Raw genomic sequence first — 12206 nt, 5'->3', positions numbered from 1 at the left:
GTCGTGACCACTAAAATATTGTTTATTTACGACAAGTCGGATAAAGCCCGTTGGGTGGCGCCAACGTTGCAAAACGATTCGGTTTGTGCACGTCGGCGGTCACCCGAAATGAACATTCACATATAAATGAAATAAGTCATCGAAGAAAGTGATAAAAAAATCATGTAAATTACAAATGTTAAATCGAAATACATCATAATGCAAAAAAAAGTCTTAGCGGCGATCTCTGGAATCTGATCGGCTTCTTCTGTCCCTGCTGCGAGACCTCGATCTTGGCGAGCGCGAACGTCTAGGTGATCTGGACCTACAAACATACAAATGTTTTGAAAATGAACTTTAATCGGTGGCGAGAGAACGAAACCAAAATTAAAAACCGATACCCACTACCGCTTAAAAAAATGAAAAAACTAAAAAAAAACAACAAAAAAAAAATTAAACTGTCAATCAATACGTTACGATTATTACGATGGGAATGTGAATGTGAAGCCACAATTGAATTTGTCACCTTAAAAAAAAACAGGCACAAACATCTCTTCACAATCGAAAATAAATCACTAATGAAAATTGACATACATTCATATACAGGATGTTCGAAAATGATTGACCGTCACTGAGAAGGAACGTGATACATTACCGCTTTGCACGTAGCCAATCATTTTGAGACACTCCGTATATTTCGATAACGAAACAAGAATGTTTCAATAATCCCACCAACACAATGAAGACGTTTTAGGAGGAGAAATTAAAGTTGGTTTTGCGCTGCTATCGTGGTGAGTTGCATGTTGTTTTGAAAGAGCTGGAATTTTTTCAACCACGTTGATTTAAAAGAGGTTGTAAAATGCAGCTGGTGAGTAGTCGCGCGGTCTCGTTATTAAAGTTGAGGGCGGTCACCACAGATGGTGGATGTAGCTGTAGTAGTTGGGTGTGTCGATGTAAGATGAGATGTGTGGCCGGGGAGGGGGTGGGTCTCAGTCGGGGGGAGAAAACAACAGCAGTGGCGCTGCCCTGCAACGTGCGCCAAAGCACTTTAACTGCTGCCGATCGACTTCCTGCATTATTAACTCATACTCGGGATCGAACTCGCGTCAAGAACGTCTTCTCTCTTCTGCCATTACTAAAACCTGGTCTTTTTTTAACCATTGTTCTATTTAAAACGACTCTACGCCAAGCGGGTGACTCACGCCAGACCGATACGCAAAAAGAAAATTACAAAAATAAAGTGTCGCAATCTAAATTAAGCCGGACTTATCTTGAAAAAGCGTCCCAACATGATAAAGCTACCGACCACGTGGTCTGGATTAGCGAGCGACAGGAACTAGGTGGGTTCCCCTATGAGTTAATAACGCATTAGCTTCAGAAATCAACTAATTTCAATTTTAAATGCCTCAACTGCTTTACCAACAATCCTTTACAAACCTGGAGTATCTCATGGGTCCGCGCCGTCCTCCGCCTCTTCGCGACCGCCCATTGGACATTTCCACCCTGACTCTGGTGCCACAGCAACGCCTGCGCCCCAACAAATCATTTAAAAAATCAAAAACTACCGACCCCAACTCACGTTCCGTCCAAGCCCCGCACCGCGTCCTCGGCGTCCCTGGGGTCCTCGAATTCGACGAACGCGAAGCCGGGAGGGTTCCTCGCCACCCACACGTTCCTCAAAGGTCCATATTTACTAAACGCACTCTCGATCTCGTGTTTGCTCGCCGACGAGCCCAAATTACCAACGTATACTTTGCAGGATAAATCCCATTCACGATAACGAGACATTTTTCTGTGGAATGAAGAAAAACTGGTTTGGGTGAAAGCACGCCCCTGGAAAGTCGGCGAGTTCCGATTCGAATATTTCGCCGATTTTTATATGGCACGTCGCTACTTACCTTTAATATCTACGAAACAAACACACTCGCACTATTTGTACTTAATCTAAGTTAAAAAAAGCGATAAAATTGCAGACAACAACGCAAAAGCGTCTCCGAGTTTTCAAAATGGCGGATGGGAAGTGCGCATGCGCGACGACGCTCGCTGACGTTCCGCCAAATTCAAATTTTAGGAAAACGGTTTATTTCATACAATTATTAGTTATTACACATCTAAGGGCGCATTTGCAACTTCGGACAAGTCTTGTTTCGCTTTTAGCCTCTCTCGTATCAGCTCCGCCATCGCTTTTTGCGTCCGTCTTCCCAGTTTCTCGAGTTTTTTTTCCGCGTCTCGTTTCAAATCCCAGTCAGGCTGGCGCGGGGCTAGTGAAGATATGTCCAGTTGGTCGATTACCATCTCGTTTTTGGCCAAATCGAGCAACTCCTTCACTTCTGTTTTAACATCAGTAGTGTCATTCTTCTCCACAGTGTGCTCACTCAAACTTTTATCTTGAGGTTTGTAACTTCTAAATCTCGGCCTGTCATAAATCTGTCGTTAACAGTGCTCATAAATTGAAACTGTTGGACTTACGTGGGCAGAGATTTAGCGTCGTCGCCAACCCCAGACGCCTCATTGCTAGATTTGTCCTCGCGTTTTCGTTTAAGCGACTTGAGTCTTTCCTGCCTTTTATGGGCTTTCTCCTCCAAAGTGTTCAGTTTGTCGGTCATTCTTTTGAGGCTCAATTTTTAATACAAATGCAGTAAACATAACCTCAAAAAACGTGTCTAATTGGATAGGGTCGGATTTTACTCTACAGTTGGCAATTTTAATTTCCCTAAAAATAGCCAAAATCTGTCTTTCATTACAAATGGCGGTGTTGTGTTTGGTAATGTGTAAATAACATTAAAGGATTAGTCATTTCGATTGCTGTACGGGTCGATTGATCAATTTTTCACTCGATTTATTACTTGAACGATGGATAACAAAAGCGGAAACAGCGATGAAGGTAAGTGGAGACGTTTGTTAATTGCAAATCTTGTCTTCAGATTTGATGTCTGTTGCAGAATATTCCTCCAAACCGAATTCGAAGCAAAGCAACATGTTGCCGCTTTGGGGTAACGAACGGACTATGAATCTTAATCCTTTAATTTTGACAAATATACAGAGTTCCCATTATTTTAAAGGTAAGAGAGCGGCAGACAGATAATGACCATACTAGACTTTTGATGTTTTGTTGTTTATTTATTAAAGAATATTAAGGAGCCGTACTGAAATGCTATGAATCTGTAGAACTTAACATTAATTTAACACAAGACAACATTTTTATTTTATTTTTTTCCCAAATATGTTTCACCTATACTCTGTTTACTTGAGCAATGTAATAATCACGTGCGCACCACGTAGTTCTGTGCGCAGCTGTCAAAGAGGCTCCGCTTGTAGCAAGTCGGCGAAGAAATACGATTCCAGTGGCGTAACATACGACATTCTGAAATTCGCGATTAATAAAAATTTGTGGATAAAATACTGAGAACGGACTGTACAGCTTGAGTGAACGAAGTTCACATGTAAACAAAGTAAGGCCGGGATCGGGACGGAAAATAGTCGGACGAGTCCATCTTTCATAAAATAGGGGTGTTCAATAGATTCCCAATCAGCTGATTGTTACTGTGACCGGTTTTGCTACGCCACTGAAATATTTTGTCCGCGCAGAGTTCCCCCACCAAATGTCATATCTCAAACCGGCCTTACTTCTAGAAAGAATTCCTACAGTTTTTCGTATATTTCAGTGAACTTGTATGAATTAAAAACCTATCACGAGGTCGTAGACGAGATTTACTACAAAGTGAACCACCTGGAACCATGGGAGAAAGGTTCGCGACGCACCTCCGGCCAGACGGGAATGTGCGGAGGTGTCCGGGGGGTAGGTGCCGGCGGAATAGTCTCCACAGCCTACTGTCTCCTGTACAAACTCTTCACATTGAAACTAACGAGAAAACAATTGAACGGTCTCATCAATCACTGCGATTCGCCATACATCAGAGCATTAGGTTTCATGTACATCAGATACACGCTGCCGCCCAAAGACCTACTGGAATGGTACGAACCTTACCTAGAAGATGAAGAGGTGCGTACGAACAGGTAGAGTGCCATCTATCATAATTAAACCAAACGATACTTTTGTTTTTTGTCGACAATATTCACAGAAGGATTAATCGGAGTGTTGCAGGAGCTGGACGTGAAAGCGGGTAGCGGCCAGACGATGACAATCGGTACGATGCTGCGACAATGGTTGGTCAAGCTGGAGTGGTTTTCGACGCTGTTCCCGCGAATACCGGTACCGATACAGCAAAAAATCCAAAAACACCTACAGGTGGGACACAGTGTCGTGTTGTAGATGGCGCTGATGTCGGCAACAGAGGCTCCATCTGCAACTGGTCTAGAAAGCACGATCCAAACGAATTTCCACTGACATGTGATTGTTTGTTAGGAGAGGTTTCCGCCCCACGCGATTCAAGCGGCTGCAGCAGCGGCGGCGGCGGCGGCGTCCAACGACCGTCCAAGAAACGTAGAAAGAGAGCGCAAAGATTGGCCCAGGGAGAGGGAGCGACACAACGTCCGGGAGGACATCAGGAGGGATTTCCTGCGCGACAACGACCGGGACCGGAGGAACGACAGGAGAGAGCGATACCGCGAAGAGAGACCGCCGCGACACGACAAGAAATTCAGAGACAGAAGTCCGCAAAGGGACCGCGAAAGAGAAAGGAGCCCCCAGAAAGCGAGGAGTCCGTACAGAGAGAGGAGGCGTCCGCCCAGCGGAGATAGAGAATATAGTAAAAACAGAAAGGGGCACCACCACAGATGAGCGTGAAGTTTCAGGGTTTTTCACAGATTAGTTGAACACATAAGTCCAATTTTCAGAATTTATCTTTTGTTTTTAGTTTACAATAAACTTTTTTTCGTAAAGAGCGTTTTTCTTATCCTTTTTTGCAAAATAAGATCTTGCGGTGATTAAAGTTGTTGACACAAATGTCGGTTTTGTCATATTGGTATTACAAAATGAATTCGCGTTTGATAAATAAAATAATCAACGGAGCCGAAATGTTGAGATTTTTTTAAACGACACGATTATTTTGCGGGTCCGAACGAGATTATTTACGTAGATTATTTAAAAGAAAGTGGATGGATGATTGAAAACAAATATTCATGAGACCTAGGTTGGCAGCACTTTATTATTTGTGTCTGTAGCCGCAGCGCCGCCTGGCGGTCCAGTTTGACGTTAAAGTGTCAGCAGTCGAAAATGTCGTTAATTTTAAAAATAAGGGATCGTAGTATTTAATTTTCGACTGTATTTTGACTAAACCACCTCGGTTTGGCGTTTCGCGGGTGACGGCGGTCGTGGTGCGCTCCCGTGCGTCGAATTTCCGCGGCGATTTCGTCGCCCCAGTTTAGACGTTAGGTTTGGCGCGCTTTGAACAAACAGTTGTTTTAATGGCCGCAAATGTAATCTTTCTCGATGGACTTGTGTGCTGAACGACGACGCTACAGCAGGTAAATGACACGAGGCCGTGGGCCGGCGGTCGCGAGAGATGCCCAAACCGGCGGGTGTCGCAGTGTGTGCTGAAATAGGGCGAGTTTTCCCGTTGGTGCACATGGGGTGTGAACGGAATCGTTGCGCCGTGTTTGTATCGTTCGCGTTGGAGGAAGTCGAGCGCGTTGGGGGCGATGCGGACCGTCGCTGCTTCGATTTCTGACCGAGCGGTTTGAATTTTTCCAGTGAAGACGTCCCCGAAGCCCGTTGCGATGACGTCTCTCAAGCACCAGGCCAAGGGCAGGAGGAGCAACGCGGACCTCGACGAGGCCGCAGTGCCTGATTCGACCACGACGCCCGAGAAGGAGGCCGACTTTTGCGCCGGCCAGGACGTCCTGCTCAAACAGAAGGACGGGCGCTACTACCTGGGGACCGTCGTCGAGGTGGACGCCATCAGGGACCAGTGCCTCGTCAAGTTCGGCGACAACACCGACAGCTGGTCCAGTTTCAAGGACCTGACCAAATTGACCGCCCCACACCAGGAGGATCTCCTCTGCGTGGTCTGCAAGAAGTCGGCCCCCAAACACAAACATGAAATCACCGTCTGTGATAAGTGCGGCAGAGGGTACCACCAGAAGTGTCACCACCCAGAAATTCCAATCGAATGCCAAAAAGAAGGTACATGTCTCTTTTACACCACTCGAATAACTTGCACAGCAAATTCCTCCTTATCGGGGTTAATGTATTTTTAATGCACATGCAACCGCGTTATCTCCCTCATTTGGGAAGTTTCTGGCCAATTAGCATCAAGGTCGGTGCAGGGAGGCGCATTAAGACCGCATTCATTTCGCATTTCCAAATTTTGCCGTTGTAGATTATACCTAATTAGACGGAAAGTTTATCGCCGATATCACACATATTTTAACTGTAATTTTGTACGACTCGACCGGAAATAACCGTTAGATGTCCAACTAGTGCGTAAGAAAAAGACAGAATGAGGAAATGAACGCTTCACTAATTCGTGCGGGTAGACAGGATGTCCAAAAGTCGAATATCTTCGCTTTAAACCCAAAAGGACGGTTGTTTCGGTTGTTCCAGTGGTGCAATTTCACAAGGGGTGGGTATTATTTGCGTCACGTGGTCCCCTCGAGTCATTCTCAATCATAACAAAGTTTACAAGAACGACACCCGTTTCGGCATTCAGTGATTCACAAGAACGGTGTCTGTACTTTGTTCAGCGTGTTTACAAAATTCCTGTACAATCAAAGACGAACGTGACGCATTAGCGTAATTTTGTGTGAACGACAACATTAATATTGAACATATTTTTCGGGTGAAGCAGATTCGGTTTGGATGTGTAGAAGATGTTTGAATAACGAACCTCATAGACTGAGAAAAAGTGATTCGAAGCATCTCAGACGAGAGTCTTCTCGAAATACAGCTTCGTCTAGTAGTGATAGTCCATTTTCTGCTCCCATTACAAAAGTATTACCTTATGAAGTAAGTAAAAATGAGTAGAATCGACCCCAAATGACGTGCATTTTTCAGTTAAACTCGCTTACTTGGGATACATATCATAGAGTCAATCAAGAACGCACATACTGCTATTGCGGCGAGAACGGAGAATGGTACAAACAAATGTTGCAGTGCGGAAGGTGCAAACAGTGGTTCCACGAGAGGTGTCTCGATTGTCTTCAGTATCCTCTGTACTGCGGCGACAGGTACCGACGATCGGACGTCATCATTTCGATTCTTCAATCGCTTGTTCCAGGTTTTACGTTTTCGTGTGTTCGATTTGCAACCACGGCAAGGAATTTTTGAGGCGACTGGAGATGAAGTGGGTGGATCTTGTCCATTTGATGCTGTTCAATCTGACCGCTTATAATAGTAAAAAGTATTACGATTTAGACACGACCATCATTCCTTACATCAACGACAACTGGCACGCCCTACAGCTTCCACCAAAGGTGAGTTAAAAGCGACAGCTAAAATCAAAAATTAAACAAAATGGTTTGCGCAGGTAAAGATGTTACTTGTCGGGTTGTTTATGTGATTTTTCACTGCACTTTGAACTAAAGAAAAAGCCTTGCGATTGACTTTTGAATTTTTGACATAAGGTGGTCACAGCCAACCGAGATAAAATCGAAAAAACAAATCTGACGGTTTGATTAGTTTGGGGTTTAGCCGTTGGCGCTGCATGTTAAGATGTCTGAAAGGAATTTCGACATTTTTGTTTATTGGTACGTTTACGTCTCGGATTGCAATAATATGTTTGTTAATCTCGTAAATTTTTGCATTATCTTGACATTCGATTAACAGTGGTAAGGCAAGTTGATGCGATTATCAGTTTCCCAGTTTGTCAACAGTCATTAGTACCAACTTGACGGCCTAGTTTTCTTTCGATAGCGGACTATTTGCTTACATTTTTATCAAAGAATAAACAGCTCCAAGTGTGCGTTTTTATTTCAGATCGCTTCGGTTAACAAGACGGAACGCAGGGACAACATCCTCTCGGTCCTGACGAACAACCGCAACCGGTTCAAGTGTGGGCGCGAGATCAAGAAGCGCACCACGATTTGGGGCTTGCGGGTGCGGCTGCCGCCGCCCGCCCCCACCGTGACGCTGACGTTCGCCGGGCGCGTGTCCGAGGAGGAGCTGCGGGAGATGTGGCAAGGCAACCGCCGCCTGCAGTTCCTGTCGCCTTCGGAGGGCGTCGTGCCCAGCGACAACCACATGCGGGGCTTGATGATGGGGCTGGCGTACCAGCAGAACAACAACCCGTCCGAGACCGACTCGCCGTGCCCCAGCCCGGAGGCGGAGCGCGAGGAGCCGCCCCACATCCTGGCCGGTTGCGCCAAGAAGACGGTGCCGTTCTCCAACATCAGCGTGCAGAGGAGGAAGCGGCTGATGTCGGTGAGCGGCAGGGACAGGGAGAGCGCCCTCCGGAGGCCGAAGCGGCGGAACACGAACGACGGCGTCTGCAGGAGCGAGAGCGAAGTGGGGTACCTGACCAGGCTCAGCCTGGACAACAAGAGCTACAAGAACAGCGAGGCGCTGTCGCTGACGCCGCCCACGTCGGTGTCGGCGCCGCCGACGCCGCCCGCCTCCGGCTCCAACTCGCTCATGTCGGACGACTTCTCCGAGCACTCGATCATCCAGCCGCTGAAGAACCACAAGAAACTCGACAACGTGGAGCTGAACACGCCGTGCGACACCTCCGGAGACGAGACCTCGTCGAAGAGCACGCTCGATTTGATCATCCCGCCGCCGAAGGACTTCGAGGGGAAGAACAACCCGTTCTTGACGCTGCTCAGGGGCAGCGAGGACAGACCGAAGAAGCGCAGGAGCAAAGACACCATCACCCTACCATTACCCTTAACTGCTGTGATACCAGGCAAGCCTCTCATGAGACCGACCAAACGTCAGCTGAGCGAAAAAGACATTTTCATCGGACCAAACGGGGAGGTGAAGCGGAGGCGCTTGCGGAGGAACAGGACCTGCCACCAGTTGTACCCGGCGGGCCAAACCGCCAGCAAAACAGCGACGGTGCTGCCGGTCAGGCCGGACGCGAAGGAATGGGGACAGCGAGCCACCCAGCCCCCCAACAACCTCAACTCGTGCGTCGACTACGCCTTCAACGGACGAAGGTAACACCGACGATCCCGATCGAGCCGAATTGTCAATCTGAAATTGCAGGTTGCGTCAACGGCCGGAGAAAGCGCAGGACAAGGACAAGCCGCCGGCGCAGCCTCCCTCCAAGCCGAGTCCGGTCAAGCAAGAGCCCGACATCAGCATGACCGATCTGAAGAGCTCCGTCAACATCTACTTCGGCGCCGCCAACAGGATAGCGGCAGGCGAGCGCTTCACAGTCAAAGCGAAACGCATCGGACCCTCCGGGAAGCTCGAGTTTCTGATCGAATGGGACGGACCAGGGAACGGCATGACTTGATCAAGTAACAGACCAATCGCTAGATTTTATTGTGTTCATGTGACCATTTTCTTCCGTGCCGGGAGAAAATCCACGTCGACAAATATTACAATGGACTTGTTTATTTTTTATTTATTTTTATCGGCGCGAAGCGAGCGCCACGCGGCCATCACTTGAATTAGAAATGTTATCAAGCGACATCGTCGTCATAGAGCAGGAGTTGTTAGCTGTTGTCTGTTGGTGGTTTTTATTTTGAAATTGTGGTGCTTTGTAAATAGAAATGTGGCGAGACGGTTTATTTTCCGTGCAAATTGTTTTGTATACAGAGGGGACACGATTTTAAGGCGGACGTCACGCGGAGGCGTTGGCTTTTTATTATTATTGCAAGGGGCAAAACGAGCGACCGGTTCGAACGTGATTGTTGTTATTTTTTCTACGATAATAAAAACCCATCCGGCGGAATCGATCGGTTTGACAAGAGGCTGTGTGAGCGTTAATAAAGTGATGTCTGCTTTGTATCCGACCAGACCGCTTTTAAGTTGGTACCACGTTGACACCTGTCATTTTTAGTTCGTACTGCCATACCAACTTAAATCCGGATCTGAAAGACCGTCGTCGAGGTCACACGCGGAGCTTCGAAATTCGAACGATCTGATCGTTTCCTCGACAGTTCCTTTGCGATAGTTGGACTACATTAAAAATTTCCAAGTTGCCAAAGATCACATCAGAGAAGTAGTAATGGCGGCCGTTGTTTTCGATTCGTTCGTTTCATTCACATTTGCCTAGCTAAGAATCAAATGTATATAGTCGTTTACCGTAACTTTATACTACTGCCAAACAATATTATGAGTCACTGCCATTGTTAATAATTAACAACAATATATTGAGTCCTAATTGTGTAATTGTCATTAATTTTTCGTGTAATAACTTATCGTTACTTTTTTCATATACAGAGTGGCGCCTGAAGGAGCGTGCACCCGACCCGGCGTCAGCGTATTATTTATTCAAATTTATTAGCAACCAGTGTGATGTAAATAAAACACAGAGAATTAGTGTAATCCAACTAAAGTTGTGATATATAATAATGAAAAGTTAGGGAATTTTATTTTACTAATTTAATCGAGTATGATTCTTCGCCATAAGTGTATCTGGAATTGTATAATTGTATCAATATGGCCTTGACATTTCTATACACAAATTGAGGTGCATTTTCAATAATATTAGTTGGGACATGTAAGTATATTTTTTTGTTTGTCATCTCTTCTTATCTTAAGTATGTAGTTAATGAGACTGAAATTCTTTTACTAGTTTTAATCGGCGTAAAAGTACCATTTTTACCTTCCCCCCCTTTATTTGTATAGAATTTTTTTGTACATAATAATTTGGCCTAGGCCCTATATTTTCAACTGTGTTGAACGGGCGTTTCAGAAACGCACCACATCTTCAGTCAAAATTTGTATTTTTATTAATAATAACAATAATTGTTAAATAAAGCAACTTGTATTATACCCCACATTTTAATTCCCACAATCTGACCACACTGAAACCTTCCGTCCCTCCATAGTTTTTTTTTTTGGTCGCGAATTTGCACTGAGTACAAGAACAAGAAGCAATTACCTGGAGCAAACTCACCGACGCACAGTGGGCTGAAACGCCGATAACCTGGCCAAAATCCAAAAAAATGAAATACATTTTCTAAGACTTTTACATTGGAAATAGTTGTTGTAGTGGTACCCCTAGTATCTGGAATGACCATTGATGAGGGACTGGAGACCCTACATGGGTCAGGATAGTTTCTAGCGCCGAGAAAAATAGCAAATGTGGAAACGCGTGTAATACTTATTTACGACGCGAGTGCGGGAAGACATTTTTCGCACATGAGCGCATTATTTGAGGCACAAGCGACGAAGAAGCGAATGCTTCATTTGCGCGAATGTGCCGAATACGTCTTTGCGCATCGAGGCCAAAATACTTTGGTCGTCACTTTTTGACACTTCAAATGTAAATCAATTATTAATGTCAATATACATGACAATTTCAAATTATTCTTGTCAAAAATATGGCACCTTCAGTTTTTGATAAATATAGAATCGTCTTACTTGCTTCTGAAGGTTGTTTAAACCGCGACCATGTTGATCTTTTGCTTTTGAACCCTGCCTCCGCAGCTGGGATTTACCCCACCCGTATGACACTGACAGATTAAAATAATTTTGACAGTAGTAAAAAATAAGGTTAAACATCCTTAAGTTTGCTTTACAATTGAATGTCATTTATGTCACACACATACAATATTTTTTGAAACGAACATTAGCATTTTTAAATTATTACCCAATAGTTTCCAATTTAGTGAATAGATGACGCTTGCCCAAGTGTCAATCGAATTAATAGCGATGTATCTTCATTCTTTCGAAATTTTCAGCATCCGAATTGGAGAAATGACGTTTTGTAAACCAGATTTTATTATTATCAAGTCAAATTATTTTCAGAATGCTCAAAAAGGCCAATGGTTTTTGGATGATTTTGAAGCACTAGTGCGCGAAATCTACGTTCGCGGTTAACTGTTGCGTTTGCGAAATGTCATTTTGAAGTTAATGAGTTCAAAAAATGTGTTTCAATAAAGTTTTTGCAATTGTTTTAAAATGGATTCTTCTCTTGGAAGTAAGCAAAATTAAAATGTATAATTTGTTTTTCATTTTATAATGATGTCAATTAGCAAATGAACAGTAAAGTCGCTCGTAATTTTGTTGGTTTCGTTATGAAAATTAGTTATTAAAAACGCAATAAGTTACGTCATTAGTAGGCAATAGGCAGGAAACCAATTTCAAATTGTTTATTGAACATTTCTTTAACTATTTACAAAGAACTGGCTGCATATTTCTGCAACTTTGCTTT

The 12206-nt window shown here is 44.6% G+C and overlaps 4 protein-coding genes across 8 annotated transcripts; 2 read left to right on the top strand and 2 right to left on the bottom strand.

Moving 5' to 3' along the window:
* Positions 1 to 6: 6 nt before the first annotated feature.
* On the bottom strand, positions 7 to 2014 carry LOC138137209 (RNA-binding protein 1-like). 4 transcript variants are annotated; one of them, XM_069056529.1, is made up of 4 exons: positions 1878 to 2014; positions 1559 to 1812; positions 1417 to 1506; positions 7 to 304 (listed from the first exon to the last, which is right to left on the bottom strand). In XM_069056529.1, exons 2-4 carry the CDS (start codon positions 1765 to 1767, stop codon positions 214 to 216), a joined length of 390 nt encoding a protein of 129 aa, XP_068912630.1. In that variant the 5' UTR covers positions 1768 to 1812; positions 1878 to 2014; the 3' UTR covers positions 7 to 213. The 4 variants fall into 4 exon arrangements, with proteins under 4 accessions (XP_068912630.1, XP_068912632.1, XP_068912629.1 ...); XM_069056531.1 differs by having other exon boundaries at positions 7 to 1005; positions 1559 to 1771; positions 1878 to 2012; XM_069056528.1 differs by having other exon boundaries at positions 1559 to 1771; positions 1878 to 2012.
* Positions 1878 to 2687, bottom strand: LOC138137207 (coiled-coil domain-containing protein 12). The gene is made up of 2 exons (XM_069056525.1): positions 2449 to 2687; positions 1878 to 2395 (listed from the first exon to the last, which is right to left on the bottom strand). Exons 1-2 carry the CDS (start codon positions 2583 to 2585, stop codon positions 2083 to 2085), a joined length of 450 nt encoding a protein of 149 aa, XP_068912626.1. The 5' UTR covers positions 2586 to 2687; the 3' UTR covers positions 1878 to 2082.
* Positions 2688 to 2692: 5 nt separating this feature from the next.
* On the top strand, positions 2693 to 4821 carry LOC138137196 (pre-mRNA-splicing factor 38B-like). The gene is made up of 5 exons (XM_069056512.1): positions 2693 to 2863; positions 2922 to 3041; positions 3645 to 3982; positions 4085 to 4228; positions 4346 to 4821. Exons 1-5 carry the CDS (start codon positions 2833 to 2835, stop codon positions 4718 to 4720), a joined length of 1008 nt encoding a protein of 335 aa, XP_068912613.1. The 5' UTR covers positions 2693 to 2832; the 3' UTR covers positions 4721 to 4821.
* A 287-nt stretch (positions 4822 to 5108) lies between these two features.
* LOC138137186 (polycomb protein Pcl-like) lies at positions 5109 to 10822 on the top strand. Of its 2 annotated transcripts, XM_069056496.1 has the most exons (7): positions 5109 to 5406; positions 5633 to 6064; positions 6726 to 6886; positions 6935 to 7107; positions 7158 to 7353; positions 7856 to 9033; positions 9083 to 10822. In XM_069056496.1, the coding sequence occupies exons 2-7, from the start codon at positions 5659 to 5661 to the stop codon at positions 9333 to 9335; spliced, it is 2367 nt and encodes a 788-aa protein (XP_068912597.1). In that variant the 5' UTR covers positions 5109 to 5406; positions 5633 to 5658; the 3' UTR covers positions 9336 to 10822. The 2 variants fall into 2 exon arrangements, with proteins under 2 accessions (XP_068912597.1, XP_068912599.1); XM_069056498.1 differs by having other exon boundaries at positions 5109 to 6064; positions 6729 to 6886.
* Positions 10823 to 12206: the final 1384 nt, after the last annotated feature.

Source organism: Tenebrio molitor, chromosome 8, assembly GCF_963966145.1.
Source record: "Tenebrio molitor chromosome 8, icTenMoli1.1, whole genome shotgun sequence".
Classification (NCBI taxonomy): domain Eukaryota; kingdom Metazoa; phylum Arthropoda; class Insecta; order Coleoptera; family Tenebrionidae; genus Tenebrio; species Tenebrio molitor.
The sequence above is the reverse complement of the archived record's forward strand: the minus strand, read 5'-3'. Positions and strand labels throughout refer to the sequence as shown.